At 34.1% G+C, this 19,493-nt stretch overlaps 1 protein-coding gene across 1 annotated transcript in view; it reads right to left on the bottom strand.

Moving 5' to 3' along the window:
- exoc4 (exocyst complex component 4) overlaps positions 1-17,327 on the bottom strand; it is a 147,119-nt gene extending 129,792 nt beyond the window's left edge. The window contains exons 1-4 of the mRNA XM_073838059.1: positions 17,136-17,327; positions 11,850-12,034; positions 8,572-8,669; positions 3,317-3,554 (exon numbers count right to left, since the gene is read on the bottom strand). Of these exons, the coding sequence (XP_073694160.1) occupies positions 3,317-3,554; positions 8,572-8,669; positions 11,850-12,034; positions 17,136-17,303 (689 nt within the window). The 5' untranslated portion in view covers positions 17,304-17,327. The remainder of the gene's footprint in view (positions 1-3,316; positions 3,555-8,571; positions 8,670-11,849; positions 12,035-17,135) is intronic.
- Between the last annotated feature and the right edge of the window lie 2,166 nt (positions 17,328-19,493).

Below are 19,493 nucleotides of genomic sequence, written 5' to 3'. Positions count from 1 at the left end.
CATGGCCTAGTTGGTTGATGGTGAAACTACACCATCTCTAAAAAGCATTCTCCATCGATCACGATGGATGGATGGATGGATGGATGGATGGATGGATGGATGGATGGATGGATGGATGGATGGATGGATGGATGGATGGATGGATGGATGGATGGATGGATGGATGGATGGATGGATGGATGGATGGATGGATAATGAATGAATGAATGGGAAGATAAATAAATGGGAAGAAAAACTAATTAAAGGGAGGAAAAAGAGGAATAATGAATGAATGAATGAATGAAAATGGAAGAAAAATAAAGTAAAGAGAGTAAAGAAAAAGAATGAATGAATAAATGGTGAAGATTAATTAATTAAAGCGAGGGAAAAGTGAATGAGTGGATGAATGAATGAACAAATGAATGAATGACTGGGAGGATAAATAAAAGAAAAAAGAGGAAGAATGAATATCGATGAATGAATAAATGGGAAAATAAATAAATAAATAAATAAATAAATAAATAAAAGGGAAGAAAAATACATTAAAAGGAGGAAAAGGAAGAATGAATGAATAAAAGGGACAATAAAAAAATAAATAAATAAAAGGGAAAATAAATAACTGGGAGAAAGTAATTAAATTGAATGAAAGAATGGGAAAATAATTTAATTTATTAATTTATTAAGGAGAGAAAAAAGGAAGAATGAATGAAAGAATAAACAAACACAAAGGGAAAAAAATAAATAAGAGAGAGGAAAGAATGAATGAATGAAACAAACAAACAAATGAAAAGAAAAAAATGAATAATGAAAGTGAATGATAAACAAAAACAAATAAAGACTGAATGCTCTTATGTGGTTAGAATCACACACATACACAATATAATTTAATGTAATAGTCGCTGTATAATATGATCTGATTGGCTCAGACTTTTTTACTTTGCACAAAGTCACTAAAATCTTTGTCACATGACGCCTGGGTAGGACAACATGTAAGACATACTTTTCCAGTGAACTGTAATGCAGCAGCGACTTCATTTTTCTGTTGAGGTTTCCATAGAAACGGAGCCCTACCTCAACTTTCACGTTAGCACAGACATAGACACACAAGTAAACACTGAAATTGCTCTATGGTTAAAATGGGACCTTATTTTCACACAGGTCATTTGAGTGTTTTCACGTACAATAAACCTGGCAAAGGTGGTTTACCTTACAGGAAACAGATTTATGAACTGCCATATTAATTCAGCAGTGCTTTGTATGTTATTTCTCAAGGTAGCTAACTACACTGTAAGATACATGAGTATTATTCAGATGAAACACACATATACACATAAAACCACAAGTTTCAATCATAATCGTCAATGCCTTCAAAGAAAAGACCCGTTTATTTCATTAAAAGCACACAATGAAATGTCAGCGGATATTCTCTCACACTAGAAGCTCACATCTGAAAAAAAAAGGGAAAAAAAGAGCAGAGGGCAAACATTAAAAACCCAGAGAATGGCTGTGGAAAAATAAGCGATTGAGAGTTCATTTTTGCCTTGGGTAAAGAGCGTTTCTTTAACAGCCTTCATTATCTGTCTTTTCTTTCCTTGCTTTTGTTTTTCTCCGCTAGAGCCGATGCTTAAGCAGACACTGGCCGCAGCTCGCTTTTATGGATTACACCATTTCTGGAAATGAGGGAGGTATGAATGCCACATGACAGATGAGAGCATTGATCCAGCAAGCCATCATCGGGTAAAGTGAGAGAGCGCAATAAAGAAGGAAAACAATGGAAACCAATCACACTTCAGTACAAATGCCTGCCAGAGTGCTTCCCTTAAAAACAAAATCACTGCGAGAGGGAGAACTACATCTGAAGTGCCTGTCATTGGCAGTTTTTATTTCCGACATCATTTAAGGACAAGAAATCAAAACTGACCTCATTTACTTTCAATTGTTTCTTTCCCTGTGCATGATTAATATAAACACATTTCTTTTAAAGGGGACATTGGATGCCCATTTTCCACAAGTTGGTTTGATTCTTTAAGGTCTATATGCAATGTCTGCAACATAATTTGTTAAAATTCCTTAGTGGTTGTGTAAAACGACACCCTTTTTACCTTGTCAAAAACAGCTCTGTTCACAGCGAGCCATTTCGGTGCATGCCTCTTTAAATGATAATGAGCTACTGCGAGCTATTGTGTATCCAGTGGCGCATTACCATTAAAAACAAAACAAATCCACTGCGTCCTCAGTGGCTCTGATGTCGGGAGAAAAGACTTACAGTGCCTTGCGAAAGTATTCATACTCCTTTTTTTTGGTACGTTTTGTTATGTTGCAGCCTTATGTTAAACTGCTTTAAATTACTTTTTTTTTCTCCACATCAATCTACGTCTCATACACCATAATGACAAAGCACAAAACAGGTTTGTAACAACTTTGCAAATTTATTAGAAATAAAAAAACTGAAAAGATCCCGTTGCATAAGCATTCATACCCTTTTCTGGGACACTCAAAAATTGAGCTCAGGAGCATTCATATTGCTTCTAGATGTTACTACACTTCGAGTGGAGTTAAACTGTGGCAAATTCATTTGAATGAGTATGATTTAGAAAGGCACAAACCTTTCAGAAAAGGTCTAACAGCTGAAAATGCATATCAGAGCAAAAACCAAGTCCTGAGGTCAAGATAACTTGCCTGTAGAGATCAGTGACAGACTTGCGTTAAGGCAATGATCTAGGGAAGAGTTCAGAAAAAAAATCTGCTGCATTAAAGGTTCACAGAAGCATGTAGCCTCCATTATACATAATGGAAGACGATTGGAACAACTAGGACTCTAGAAAATGTCTGCCAGCCCCCATCCAAGCTGACAGAGCTTGAGAGGTGAAAAGGTGAGGCAAAGAATGGCAGATAATTGCCAAATGCAGATGTGCAAAGCTTGTCACATCATACACAAAAAGACTTGAGGCTGTAAAGGTGCTTCAACTATGTACTGAGTTAAGGGTATGAATACTTATGCAATGTACTTATTTCAGTGTTTTATTTTTAATAAATTTGTAAAATTTGCTAATCTGGTTTTTGCTTTGTCGTTATTATGGTGTATGGAGTGCAAATTAATGTGGGGAAAAACTAATTTAAAGCAGTTTAACATAATACTGCAACAAAACAAAATGTGAAACAAATGAAGGGGTATGAATACTTTTGCAAGGCACTGTATGTTTACTTCTACATTCAAATACAAAACACCTGCGTTGCTTACAGGTTGTGGGCGGGGCGTGAGCCCCAGTCATACTGTCAATCAATAAACTAAGAAACAGCTATAGTATTCACTGCAGACTGCACAGATAGCTTTTACCTGGGCTGGTTGTCCTGTGCCAGGTTCTCTCCTCTCTGGTAGGCATGGTCTGCAATCTGAGTGGTGGATCTCTTGAGGATCTGCTTGAGCTCAGGCTCCAGACGATCCATGATGGCTTTAATGGTTTCCGGGATCTTCTTGAGTTTGGCCAGAGCTTTGATCAGGATCCCCATGAACTCTGCACTGTTCTCCTCTGGGTCCACATCCAAGTCATCTCTCATTTCCTGCAGCTCACGCACTACACAAACACACATAGACTCCATCAAGAACTCTACAGCGATATATAATTACAGCAGCATGAATGGACTGAATGATTTATGGATAAGCTACATAAATATACATGCAACTATGACAGCAAACAGATGGTAGTAAAACTTCATGATATGACTTGCTAATTGTAAAATCATTAAACATTACATAAGTATTAAAAGGTCACTAATGTACAATCCAGTTTGAATATATGAATAAATATGAATATGCACTAACAATCTGTTAAGATTTTTAATGTTAATACAATTAAATTAATTTATAATGACGTTTTGCTTAGAGAGCTTTTACAGCTAAAAAGATTACTAATTAATATATTGGTAATTAAACACAAATCTACAGAATCTACAATGCCTGCAAATTAAATACATGTAAAGTTATTTCTCAAAATGTTTCAGGGCTACGCTTTCATAATTTCATAATCACCCCCGTCCTTCTCATCATGACATCAGCACAATCTTTAAATAACCCTGCATAACGCACCTCTCCATATTCACCTGCTCAATAGAGTTATCGTACACTGAAGTGCTTATTTGTTTTGCCTGTTAATACCCTCAAATCCAATGACTGTTTAAAATGGTCTTAATGTTTATGGCAAGTTAATGGGCTCAGGTTTTTCTTTTTTTTCCCCCCAACTGTAGCTTGCTAAATAATTACTACAATTACCACCGACAAATGATGTGCAAAAGGCCATTAGACAAAATAGGCGACAAAAGGGAAGCATCTTCCGCAGCAGGGGAAATGTTGTCTGATGGCGTCACCCTATCACACATAAAGCACTACGACAGCAATAATTGCAAGTGGTTCATGTAATGTGAAGAAAACTGCACCCGGCGCAAGAATTACTCTGTAGTCGGTGTGAATTAGAGACATTTCTACCTGCATTAGCAAAATCAAAGCAAATAAGAACAATTAAAGGGTGAGTTTATTATCTAAAGTAAGAGACTGGCAGACCGATAGACAGACAGACAGATAGACAGACTATCAATTTGTGAATGGATGGACGGACAAATAGACAAGATAGGATAGATGGATGGACAGACAGACAGACAGATAGATGTCAGACAGACAGACGGATCCATGGATGAACAGACAGATAGGATAGATATCTGGACAGATAAACAGATGGATAAAAAGATGTCAGACAAACAGAAATGAACAGATTCACAGTCAGATAGGACAGATATCTGGATAGATAAACAGATGGATGAATAGATGGAAAGACAGACAGAGATGGACAGATACACAGTCAGATAGGATAGATATCTGGATAGATAAACAGATGGATGAACAGATGGAAAGACAGACAGAGATGGACAGATACACAGTCGGATGAATGGACAGACAGACAGATAAATAGTTGGACAGATAGACAGATAGATGGACAGATGGATCCGATATACTGTACATCCTATCTATCCATAGATGGATGGATGGATTGATGGATGCACAGGCGGATGAACAGACAGATAGGAGAGATGGATGGATGGATGGATGGATGGATGAACAGACAGAAAGGAGAGATGGACAGATAGATGGGTGAATGGATGGATGGACAGATAAATAGACAGACAGACACAGATAGATGAACAGACTGATAGACAGAGAAACAGATAAATGGACAGATTGACAGACAGAGAGACAGACAGAAGGACAGACAGAATGATAGACCGATAAATAGACAGATAGATGCATGGACAGATGGAGGAAGATGGTTAGACAGAAGGACGGACAGATGTATAGACAGAGACAAACACACACACAGATAGACAGGCAGATAGACAGAAGGGCAGACAAATTAGAGAGACACACAGATGGATAGAAAGAAGGACAGACAGATAAATGGACAGACATAGACAGATAGATGGATGGACAGACAGACAGACAGGCAGACAGAGAGACAGACAGACAGAAGGACAGACAGATAGACAGACAAATGGATAGACCGATAAACAGACAGATGGACAGACAGATAGACAGAAGGACATACAGATAAGTGGACAGACGGATAGACAGACAGATGGACAGGCAGACAGAGAGACAGACAGAAGGATAGATAGACAGATAGATGTATGGACGGATGGACAGGCAGATAGACAGAAGGACAGAGAAATTAGAGACACACATATGGGTAGACAGAAGGAGAGACAGCAGACAGACAGGAAGACAGAGACAGACAGATAGGCAGACAGAAGGACAGTCAGATAGACAGAAACAGATAGATGGACAGACAGACAGATAAATGGACAGACGTAAACACAGACAGATAGACAGAGACACACACACACAGATGGACAAACGGATAGACACTTGGATATAGATGGATAGACAGATAGACAGACAGCAGACAGACAGGAAGACAGAGAGACAGACAGATAGGCAGACAGAAGGGCAGTCAGATAGACAGAAACAGATAGATGGACAGACAGACAGATGGACATATGGGCCGGCGGGCGTGCAGACAGACAGACAGACAGACAGACAGACAGACAGACAGACACTCACTCACTCACTCACAGAGATGGACGGATAGACAGACAGACAGACAGACAGACACTCACTCACAGAGATGGACGGACGGACAGACAGACAGACAGACAGACAGACAGACAGACAGACAGACAGACACTCACTCACTCACTCACAGAGATGGACGGATAGACAGACAGAAAGACACTCACTCACAGAGATGGACGGATAGACAGACAGACAGACAGACAGACACTCACTCACAGAGATGGACGGATAGACAGACAGACAGGGTTGTGGATAGTTGTAGTGACAATTGACAGCACGTCTCAGAGACAGTGTGGGAGAAACAGACAGCTGTGGGTGGGTTGGTGGGTCTGATAACAGTCTCGGAGTGCAGTGGAGTCGGCCCCACTCAGGAGAGCACGGATAACAAGGCCTGCACCCCCGCTGTGCTGACAGCGCTGCATGATTAATAACGTTAGAGTATCTCATCTGCACCGGTTAATATGCTTACTGAAACATGATGTACTGAGATCATGAAACCTGAAAGTGCGTGTTCTTAAGTGTGTGTGTGTGTGTGTGTGTGTATGTGTGTGTGTGTTCCAGTGAAAGTGAGTCACTGTGTAATTGTAAAAGTGAAAATTGGTATGCCATTGAGTATTAGTATGTATATAACAACGGTCGTCTCAATGTACGTATAATAGGAGTGTGTGTTCATGCAAATGCTTTCAGTAACACATAGAACGCAACAGTTACAAGTCTTTTCTTGTCTGTGGCAGCCCCTAGTGCCATATTAATAGACACAGTGACACTGGTCAGATGTGTCCTAATGATTTAATTAGCACTTTGAACACTGGCAGACAATATGGAGTGCCAGGAAATACAAAATCATCCCCTCGGTTCATAACGGCCCGGACACCCGCTGATCCCTTCACTACAGCAGAGAGGAATCTATCATTCAAATTATGAGCCCCTAAATCAAGTTCTAATTCACTCGCTCTCTCACTCTCTCTCTGCAAAAGTATGACTCTATTTCATTTTTGCTAGCTAATGGTCACATTGTCTTGACATTTTTAAATACATCAAAATTTTAAACAATGAAAATTTTCAATGCAGAAAAAAAGACTTTGTCCAATAGAGAAAATAGGCAGAAAATTGTATCCAAGAATGTAAACAGAAACTTTAACTAAACTGTATTGAATAAAAACATTTTTACAAACATTTAGCATTTAAATTATATTTACATTTATAAATAGAGCAATTTATATATTTATAAATATTTATTATAAATATAATAATTTATAACAATTTATATTAAATTCACTTATATGTCATGTCTCATAACTAATATACTAATATATATATACACATACACACACACACATATATATATATATATATATATATATATATATTTTTTTTTTTTTTTTTTTTGATTGATTGATTGATTGATTGATCGATTGTTTTGGCCACAAACTACAATAATTTGTAATTATTATTTTATTATTAATTCATTTTTATTATAACAATTTAAAAAAATACATTAAATTCACTTATATTCCATGATTTTTAGTTAAAATAATATACTACTTCAATTATTTTTATATTAATAAATATTTAGTATATATAAAAAAAATGTTTGGTCAAATACGAACTGAAAATATGAACAGAAACAGCAACTTATATAAAAATGTGTACAAATACTAGCTTACTAATACTAGCACTAATAATAGCATTTAAATTATATTTACATTTATAAATATAATAATTAATATATTAATTATTTTATTATAATTTTATTATTATTATTATTTTAATTTAATATATATTTTATTGTAACTTAATTTATATTACATTCACTTGTATTTCATGTCTTATAATTAATATAACACACAACTTCAATTATTTTATACTTATTTGTATTGTAATTTTATTATTAATATTATTATTTAAATTTAATTTATATTAAATTCAGTTATATTTAATTTCCTATAATTAATAAAATGTACCACTTCAATTATTCATACTATTCTTCAAAGTTATTTTTATATTTTTAAATATTTAGTATATTTTATAAAAAAAATTGCTTATGTCCAAATATTATTTTTATATTTATAAATATTTCGTTTTTTTTGTTGTTTTTGGCCAAATATGAACAGAAACTGCAATGTATATAACAATTTTACACATATTTAGTATTTAAATTACATTTACATTTGTAAAAAATATATATTTTTTTTTTATAAACATGTATTGCAGTTTTATTATAATGCAGTTATTATTATTATTATTATTATTATTATTATATTTTTATTTATTTTTATTATAATATATTTTATTTATATAAATTGATTCATTTCATGTCTTATACATAAATAAGTAGGTAAATATATTCTTTATTATTTATTAAATCAAATAATTAATCAATTTAGTTTTAGCCAAAAATGTTCATCCTTTTTTACACATCAGGGTTGTTTTCATGTCTAGTCTATTGTTCTATTTGTAGTGATTCTTACTGCTGGTTGTTCCAGGGGTGCTGAACTGTGAGGTTTCTGTGAGCTTGCGTGGAGTAGACAAACCGACATCCAATACAGATGTATCCTTTGAAACAGAACTGAAAAAAAAAAAAAAGTTATTGTTACTACAGTCTTCACAACAGTAACCATTACTATAGTGACAGCAGCTATTGTTTAAACATTCATATAAAGAGCAGCCATGAATGTTTTATGAAAATAACAGAGAATGTTCTGCAAAACCATCGCCATTAAAGTGGTCAGAACGCCAAGAATCAAACAAGCGAGAGGAAATGAATAAAAATCCTGCCAGAAAATTGCAGTCGCATCATGACCCTGACTAATAAATCACTTCTCCTCATGAAAGCGTCGCGCTATAATTACATGGCCGTAAACAGAGCAGCGGAAGAGTGACAAACACGCGTGCACAATTCCGAGATCAAAAACACTATTACAAACAACTCCACACTTCAGCCCTGCGGGGTCACCAACCTGCATTAGCTTAATGCGCTACACCGCTGCGCCTTGTCTAATCTACGAGAATTAGCATTGCAGAGGCAGCGGCGGCGGTTCGCGCGCCACGCTGACGGAGGGGGTCAGCAATCCCCCGGCGACAGTGCGCACGTGGGCGGCCGTGTCGCCATCGAGAAAAGCAAAAACCTATTATCATTCCTCTCGTGCTCATCCGCGAGGGTGCGAATGACTTATCTCTGTTTGTGCTGAGAGTCGGCATCAGAGCCACGGCGGCCGGGCCCTGTACGCAGAGACAGGAAGAGAACAGTCGCAAATCAGCTAATTACACGACTCTGGTGAGAAGGGTGCAACAGGGCCAGAGAGGCTTTGTTTACCAACAAGCTAATGATTTAAGACCCTGGTTTACAGAGCCTTCAATAAAGAATTAATACTGTGATTTCCCTTCAAGATAGCGTAATCACCCCTGTTATTAATTATGTGAAACAGAACTATGCTAAGATCCAAAAACAGACTGTGGTGAACACTTTTTCAGTGTTACTACCCCTATGACTAATTAAAGTTTATTCAGAATGTCAAACTAGCTTGGGTTTACGCCAGCTCTGGTCCATAATAAAATAACAAATAAGATAAAATAACATTAAATAAAAATAAATAAAACTATAAAATGAAAATTGCAATAAAATAACAAATAAGATCAAATATAATAAAATAAAATAAAACAAATACATTAATACAACAAAAAAAGACTAAACAAATTAAAATAACAAATGAAATAAAATAACAACATAAAATAACAAAATAATAATAAAATAAAAAATTAAATGAAGCAAAATTTAAAAAATAAAATAACAAATACGATAAAATAAAATAAAAATAACATAAAATAAAAACAACAAGAAAACAAAATAAAAATAAAATACAAAATAAAGTAAAATAATAAAATAAAAATACAATAAAATACATTAACAAACACAATAAATAAAATAAAAATAATAATAAAATAAAAACTAAAATAAAGCTAAATTAAAAAATAAAAAATAAAAATACAATAAAATAAAATAACAAATAACAGATAAAATAAAAAACAACAAAACAAAATAAAAATAAAATACAAAATAAAGTAACATAATAAAATAAAAATACAATAAAATACAATAACAAACACAATAAATAAAATAAAAAATAAATATAAAAAAACAATAAAATAAAATGCTATAAATAAAATTACAAATAAGATAAAAAATATAATAAAATAAAATAATAACAAATACAATAAAATGCTATAAATAAAAATACAAATAAGATAAAAAATATAATAAAATAAAATAACAAATAAAATAAAAATAAAATACAATACAATAAAATATAAGTATCAAATAAAATAAATAAAAAATAAATACAATAAAATAAAAGTAACAAATAAAAATAAAATAAAAATATCAAATAAAATTTAAAATACAATAAAATAAATAAAAAAATAACAAATAAAAATAACAAATAACAAATAAGATACAATATAATAAAATAACAGATAAAATAATATAAATAACTAATGAAATAACAAATAATAAAATAAAAATAATAACAATAAATTGAATAAAACAAAATTAATAAAATAACAAATAAGATTAAATTAAATAACAAATAAAATAATACGATTAAATAAAATAAAAACAAATAAAATACAATAAAATATAAATGTCAAATAAAATAATACAATAAAATACAATAAAATAAAAACATAAAATAATAAATTAAAAGAAAATTAAATAACCAATAAAACAAAAAATAACATAAAACTAAAAATAGAATATTAAAATAAAATTGAATTATTGTACTAGCCATTTTTGCATTTTTTGTCCCAGTGTCTCATTGTAATTGTAGCAGATGTTTGAGGTCAGCCACCTTAATTTCAAAATAAAGTTTTACAAACATACAATAGAGTCTAATGTTAATGTTCATTTTGAACAGAATAATTTATTGTTTAATTTAGAACATTACAAACTCCTTTTTGTTAAATGTCTTGCTTAAAAAGCATGCTTTTTACAAACTCATCTCTGTTTGTGCTGAGCGTCGGCATCAGAGCCACGGCGGCCAGGCCTCATACACAAGGACAGGAGAAAAAAAAAAAAAAAACAGTCGCAAATCAGCTAATTACACGACTCTGGTGAGAAGGGTGCAACAGGGCCAGAGAGGCTTTGTTTACCAACAAGCTAATGATTTAAGACCCTGGTGTACAGAGCCTTCAATAAAGAATTAATACTGTGATTTCCCTTCAAGATAGCGTAATCACCCCTGTTATTAATTATGTGAAACAGAACTACGCTAAGATCCAAAAACAGACTGTGGTGAGCACATTTTTTACGTGTCACCCCTTTGACTAATTAAAGTTTATTCAGAATGTCAAACTAGCTTGGGTTTTCACCAGCTCTGGCCCATATTCAGGCCTGGATTCTTAATTAGTCTGATCAGTTATTCTGTCTGGCATATTCCACACCCTTATTAATGATCAGACAGCAATGACTCATGGGATGTTTGCTTTAAGAAAGCACGTCTCTCTTTTTAAAAAGTACACACACAGTAATTAGATGAGCTGTGCGCCCTGCCACCAGCAACCTGCGAAGGTAAATTAATCTAAAGCTGAGAAATGACTTAGCCGCTCTGAAGGTAATTGCTTTCGGTTTACCGCTACAACCTGAATCTAAAGATTTTTTAATATTATTCATGTTTGTAATATTATTGACCTACTTTGGGTCTAAATACTAAGCCACCATGTCTTACATGTCTAGGACGTTATAGTAGCTTACCGGCCCTTGTCTTTGTCTTTTCCTCTGTGACCCACACGGCTCGTAGACTTGATGTAGAGATGTCGATGGAGCTCGTCGATTAGCACCAGGTGGATGTTGAGCTTCTTGCTGTGGAGCTCCAGTCGCAAGTCGCTGAGACCCTCCACCTGTAGCAGGGGTCCTTCAAGAGAAGCCACAGCTGAGACCTGCAAACACAACAACACTTGAAGTTTGCATCTGCCTCTGTGCCAAAATGAGATAATAATGGGATGGAGTTTAAAATCAAATTTAGTAAGGCCAAAAAATTGGAGACTTGAGCCACATTTAAAAGTGTATGCATTTTATTGCATATATATATATATATATATATATATATATATATATATATATATATAAAGTAGATGAAATAAAAAAATAAGGAAATAAAATAAGCATTACAAAAAAATAAAATAAAAAAATATAATAAACATTGCAATATAATAATGAATAAAATAAAAATAAATTAATAAAATTAAATAAAAAATTAAATAATTTAAATTAATAAAATAAAATAATAAATACAATACAAAAAAATAAATAATTAAAATAAATAAAATAAAATAAAAAAATAAAATAAAATTAAATGAAATAAAAAATAAAATAAAATAAAATTAGTATACTAGCCATTTTGCTTTTTTTGTTCCAATGCCTCATTGTAATTGTAGCGAAAATAAAATCAAATAAAAAAAAATCAAAGAATAAAAATAAAAAATAAATGAAACATTTACTAAAATAATAAAATAAAATACAATAAAAAATACAATAAAAAATACCAAATAAAATAAAAAAATATAATTAAATTAAATAAATTAACAAATTCAAATAGAATAACACAAATAATAAAATGAAATAAAAAAATAGAACACAAAATAATAAAATAAAATAAAAAGAAATAACAATCAAATAAAAAATAAAATAAATAAAATGAAATAAAAATAATAAAATATAATAATTGTACTAGCCATTTTTCCTTTTTTGTTCTAATGCCTCATTGTAATTGTAGTAAAAATAAAATAAAATAAATACAAAATAGAACAAATTAAATAAAATTAAATACAATTTAAATTAAAATAAAATAATTAAAATAATAAAATAAAAAATACAATACAATTAAAAACAATAATAAAATAAATAAATAAAATTTAAAATGTAAATAACAAAACAAGATAAAAAATTAAATAATAAATAAAATAAATAAATAAAATACAATAAAAATACAATAAAAAATAAACAATAAATTAAAATAAAATTATACAATAAAATTATTCAATAAAATAACAAATAAAATAACTTGGTTTGCTATTTTGTTATCTTACGCTGTGACTTCATACACTTATAAACATGGACAAACATCTGAATATTTATTAAGGCCACAGTATGCTGGTTACAAAATATGTCTGTTCATCTACTTTGGCTCCTTAGCATCTGCTGTTTTGCATGTTCGATCGAAACTCAAATCCCAGTGTAGCTTGTCAATCGCTAGTAGCTGAATAACTGAAGTGTTCCAGGCATATCCACTGTTGTAAAACCTCCTAGATTAGCTGCGCTCCAGGATAACATAATAGCACATGTCCCACCCGCCCATCAAAAACCACAGCGATAAAGCACAATAACAAGTCTCGTCCAATCAAGGTATTAAAAGAGGGAGAATGCAGCGTGGTGGACCGCAGTGCCGCTGAATATTCACTCTGCTGAGTGCGTGCGGCTCTCCTGCAGAGAGCAAAATGAAGTATGCGGCTGCTGGTTGAATGAGGCGTGAGACGGAGCTTATCAGTGAACACAAAGTGAGAAAATGATGCAAAAACCCTGAAAAACTAAATGAATATATAAGCTTGCTCTTTCTTTCGCACACACAGATTTACTAGAGCGCTTACTTTTTTCTCAAAAATCTCTAAATATATGAATTATATAAAATTCCTAATTATAATTAAAGTGTAAACACTGAATGAATGAATAAATGGATACATGAATGAATAAAATAAATGGTACACATTTCACATCATGTTGTAGGATGTGGATACTGCACTGTTTTGTGTATCTGTTTTTCATCTCCTCCTCCCTCTCTCATGCACACGTGCAACGGAATTTTAAAGCAGAAAAACGGAGAACAAATGCAACTTAACATGGAGAACGAGTCCAGATAGTCCCCTCAGGCTTAGCTTTAATGCTGTCCCGGATCTGCACCATATCAGCAGCTACTTGCCATGCTGCCGCATTTGCAAACTGAATCTGAAGCAGTTGTGTGGTTGATAAGTTCAATTTCCTCATTTCATTCACCTGACCTGGCTCACATGTCCCAGAGCCTTGATCTTCTATGCAACCTTTCCCTTCTTCCTTCTGTCCTTCTTTAAATCTCCCACACTCTCTCTTGCTCTTTTTTTTTATTGCATTAACTTGTACTTCTCTTTGACTTTCCTCAGCACTGAACTACCCTGCAGTGGCTACTGCTTGTTTATATTTAGTGAATAAATCAAAATGGCTCTGAATGAATGCGCTTTATTAGAGGGAAGCTAATGGCCTGTTGATAGTGCTCTGGAGGGCCATCGCTACACAGTTTCTGCATCGCTTTTGACAGACAGAGGAAGGGTCACGCAAGTCAAAGAGTTGTTCATCCAAATGAGGGTTGCACGAGCCACAATGTATATCAGCAGGATCAGCTGAGTGTGTGTAAGTGTGCCTGTTGACATGTCTTATTGCCAAACCAGGTTTAGTTGAGAAGACACTTCAATTTGCAACTGATAAAGATATTTTGAGAGGAGAGAGAGAACAGGAGGAAGAGGCAACGAGATTGAATAGGACAGTGAAGGAGGCAAGAATAGTTAAAGACAGTTAGACGGCAAGGAAACGAAAGGGAAGAATGAGGGAAAGATGAACTGTTAAGAACATGAGAGGAAAGAAATGAGGAAAGGAGTGAGGAGGAGGTAAAGAAAATGAACATGAAGCATGTGGAACAGTTATGGACATGAAAGGAATAGAAAGACGAAAGGAGATGAAAGAAATATAAGAGGAGTGGAATAAGTGGAATGGTTAGGAAGATGAGGAAAAAAAGGATATGCAGAGGAAGAGGAGTAAAGAAGAGTAAAAGAAAGAAAAAAGAAAAAGAAAGAAAATAGTAAAGGAAAAGAGGAAAGAAAAAATTGAGGAAACAGAAAAGGTTGGAAAGGGCAGAAAAGGACAGGAAATACCAGGAAAGGAAGAGGAAAATAGAAAATAGAAAGAAAGAGGAAGAGGAAGAACAGAAGAAATGGAAAACTGAGACAGAAAGACAGAAAAAGAGGGAAAGGGGAAGAGGTAGAGGAAGAGGAAGAGGAAGAAAACAGTAAAGTTAAGAAAAATGGAGAGGAAACAGAAAGAGGAAAAGAAAGAAATACAAAAGGAAAGGAAAAGAGGAAGAGGAAGAGGAAGAAAACAGTAAAGAAAAGAAAGATGGAGAGAAACCAGAAAAGGAAAGAAAGAGGAAGAGGAAGAAGAGAAGAGAAGAGAAGAGAAGAGAAGAGAAGAGAAGAGAAGAGAAGAGAAGAGAAGAGAAGAGAAGAGAAGAGAAGAGAAGAGAAGAGAAGAGAAGAGAAGAGAAGAGAAGGACAACTGAGAGTGTGACAGAAAGACAGAGAAAGGGAAAAGGAAAGGAAAGGGGAAGAGGTAGAGGAAGTAAAGGAACATTAACAGTAAAGGGAAGAAAAATGGAGAGAAACCAGAAGAGGAAAGGAAAGGAGAGGAAAGGAAAGGAAAGGAAAGGAAAGGAAAGGAAAGGAAAGGAAAGGAAAGGAAAGGAAAGGAAAGGAAAGGAAAGGAAAAAAAGTAAATGGGAAGAGCAAAGGAATGGGGAAGAGCAAAGGAAAGAGGAAGAAAAAAGTATATGGAGAGAAAACTGAAAAGGAAAGGAAAGAGGAAGAAAACAGGAAAGGAAAATATAGAGGAAAAAGAAAGGAAAAGGAAAGGAAATACTAGGAAAGGAAAGAACAGTAAAGAAAAGAAAAAAGGAAAGGAAAGGAAACAGTATGAGAAGAAAAATAGAGAGGAAACGGAAAGGAAAGGAAAGGAAAGGAAAGGAAAGGAAAGGAAAGGAAAGGAAAGGAAAGGAAAGAGGATGAGGTAGAGGAAGTAAAGGAACATTAACAGTAAAGGAAAGAAAAATGGAGAGAAACCAGAAGAGGAAAGGAAAGGAAAGGAAAGGAAAGGAAAGGAAAGGAAAGGAAAGGAAAGGAAAGGAAAGGAAAGGAAAGGAAAGGAAAGAGGATGAGGTAGAGGTAGAGGAAGTAAAGGAACATTAACAGTAAAGGAAAGAAAAATGGAGAGAAAACAGAAGAGGAAAGGAAAGGAAAGGAAAGGAAAGGAAAGGAAAGGAAAGGAAAGGAAAGGAAAGGAAAGAGGAAAGGAAAGAGGAAGAGGAATGAAAACAGTAAATGGAGAGAAAATGGAGAGAAAACTGAAAAGGAAAGGAAAGAGGAAGAGGAAGAAAACAGGAAAGGAAAATACAGAGGAAGCAGAAAGGAAAAGGAAAGGAAATACTAGGAAAGGAAAGAGGAAGAAAACAGTAAAGGAAAGGAAAGGAAAGGAAAGGAAAGGAAAGGAAAGGAAAGGAAAGGAAAGGAAAAGGAAAAGGAAAAGGAAAAGGAAAAGGAAAAGGAAGAAAACAGTATGAGAAGAAAAATGGAGAGGAAACAGAAAGGAAAGGAAAATAGAAAATGAAGAGAGGAAAATGCCAATTCAACAGATGTGAGGTAATGAATGACAGCTCATCTGAAAAGCACACTAGGGACGTTAACGAGAGTTACAAATGTGTACGTGCACGTGTGTGTGTGTGTGTGTGTGTGTGTGTGTGTGTGTGTGTGTGTTCATGTAACTAACAGACAAAAGTGAGGGAGACTGTTTTCAGACGAGAGTTGCAAATTGAAACACCGTGTACAGCGTAATCTCTGTTGGCAGTCCCAATACTGCTCGTCAGATTTAACACAGTTACACACACAAGAGGAGAAGAACCTCTCGGAGGAAGAGAAGAACACCTGAGGGACCTGAGAAAGCAGGAGGAAGGAAGCTTGTCATCTCTGACCACAGCTGATTTCCCCTGTTGAGAGGGAAACGTTGATGTACCCAAAGAAACAGTGTGATCAAATACCTGATAAAATTGTCCTGGGAAAAAACATCCTACTAAAAAAACATCTGGAGACTAAGCTCCTTCTAATTTTTTAGGCCCAAGAGAAGGCCCAAGAATCACCTGACTAGAGTTGCATAACAGAATAAGTTAATAATAATAATAAAAACACCCACCAACATATCTGTGGCATGCAGGTAATGCTTGCTGGCCATGGAGGCTTCCAACTTCTGAGGGACCTGTTTGATGTTCTCAATCTCATCCAGCAAGCTCAGGACATGCTTGTGCTCGACACCTTCGATCCACAGCTTCCTCAGTTCATCTCGTTTACAGTGAAGAAGCATCTTACAGGACAACAGGTTCTCCTTGACCTGAGCAGAAAACAGCCCACACATGTCATGTCAGGATAACACTTGATAACACAAGCATCAGCTTCGCAGTTTTCGCAGCTTCACAAGCTCTGCTTTGTTCTTCGCATAATTATTTTCAAGTGTGTCAGCAGCAGGGGAGAAGATGATAAACAAACATTTTGCCCAAGATTAAAACCCGAGCTTAGTGGCTAATTTACAAGGATATTATTTCAGACATCGAAGACAATTACTAGTGATTCCTAATGATTCTTTTATGATGGCTCACCATGTTTTGAGTGGGGGGGGGGTAGTAATTAGTAAATTTTTAATGTTCTTAAAAGAGCTTACAAAACACAAACGTGAACAAATCCCAAAGCTGGATAAACAAACAGCAAAATTAACAAACGCTTTCGTGTTTCATTGGCTGCGTTGCGTTTACGTCTTCTGTTTTCCCACTTTGGCTCAAATTGAGACACAGAGGGAAACGTTTTTCGAGTCCTAGACTCAAACACATCTTTCAAGAGTGCAATAAACAAACTCGGTCACCTGTGTCTTTAAATAATAATGAGTAAACACGGTGATTGGGGGTCCCTAGGCACCTCTCATCAAATACTTCAACAGCATGAAGACAGAAATGCTATTCTCTATGTTCTCTAAGGCAAGTTTGAGTGTTTGAGTGTGTGTGTGTGTGTGTGTGTGTGTGTGTGTGTGTGTGTGTGTGTGTGTGTGTGAGAAGCCTAACACCTCCATCATTATAGAAGCCTGAGGGACAACTCATCAGACCGCACGGCTGAGAGCGACGTTTAAGCACAAAAACGGCAAAAAAAATAGCTGTTGATTTGTTTTTAATTTCCCTTTTTGCGTCAAACTGCTACCGCATGGTGTTTTTCCTCTAATTATCTCTCATAAATCATTCCCTGGGTATTGCAGCCAGTATTATATCAGGCTACATGCAGCTTGTGTGTGTTTACGTATGGGTAGGTTATCACAGAACTATGTGGGCTACAAAGTGAAGCAGCAGTTGCATTTCATCTCCGCCAGCTGCTGACCAGAGAAAAAATAAATATATAAATCCTGTGCGGTGAGGAAGTTATTTCAATCAACCATGAACAAACAGACTGACAGCATGAAGATGTACTACTGTGCAACTGACAGCTACGTGAGTATGTTATTAAAATAAGCTACTAAGTCATTGTGCATCTGCTTAAAATCAGGGTTTTTAATAACAGAACCTGAGTAGTTACTTAATTTTTATTGAGATGTCAGCATGGCAAAAACTGAAAGTTACACACAAGAATAAATGCAAATAAACACAAAAATACAGCATGGTAGAAATAATACAATTCTAAATATATTAACATATGATTTAAAATCTTTTCAAATACTACAGAACCTGAAGGTTATCCCTTGACAGTAAATAAAGAAATGGTAACACACACTTTAGAATAAGGTGACATTTGTTAACACTAGTTAGTAATGAATGAACCATGAACAATTCATTATTTACACTACTTCAACTACTATCAATCTTTGTTAAAGTTAGCTAATAAAGATACAGTCGTTCATTATTTGTTCAAGTTAGTTCACATTGCAATAACTAATGTTAACAAACACAACTTGTGATTGTAAAAATGCATTAGTGAATGCTGAAATTAACATTAGCTATTGTTCATTCTTAGTTCATTTTAACTACTGTAGTTAACTAATGTTTCTAATAAACTACAACTAATAAGCTAATAAACCTTATTGTAAAGAGTTACTGAAGAAACATACTGTATTTGTAAAAGAAATTAATACATTTATTCAGCAAGGATGTAAAAAGTGTCAGTAAAGACATGTATAATGTTACCAAGGATTTCTATTTAAATTCAATTATGTCTTGTGAGCTCTTCAAAAAAAATGTATCACAGTATCCACAAAATATTGAGCAGCACATCTGTTTTTAAATTTGATAACAATATATAAAGTTATATGATGCTATTTAATATTCTTATTGTAATATGTTATAAAAGGCTGCAAAAAAACAAGTATTATTATATGGGGGACCTGATACGTCTGTCACGATTCTGATTTTTTTTTTTTTTTTGCAATAAATATTTAATTGTCTAAAACCTTTTTTTTTTCTATTTCATACAGCCCCATGTTAAATTTTGTTAAAACTTGGTCCAGTTTTATATTCAAATT

This window comes from Garra rufa, chromosome 4, assembly GCF_049309525.1.
Source record: "Garra rufa chromosome 4, GarRuf1.0, whole genome shotgun sequence".
Classification (NCBI taxonomy): Eukaryota; Metazoa; Chordata; class Actinopteri; order Cypriniformes; family Cyprinidae; genus Garra; species Garra rufa.
Note: the sequence above shows the minus strand (reverse complement) of the source record. Positions and strands in the feature narration are given on the sequence as shown.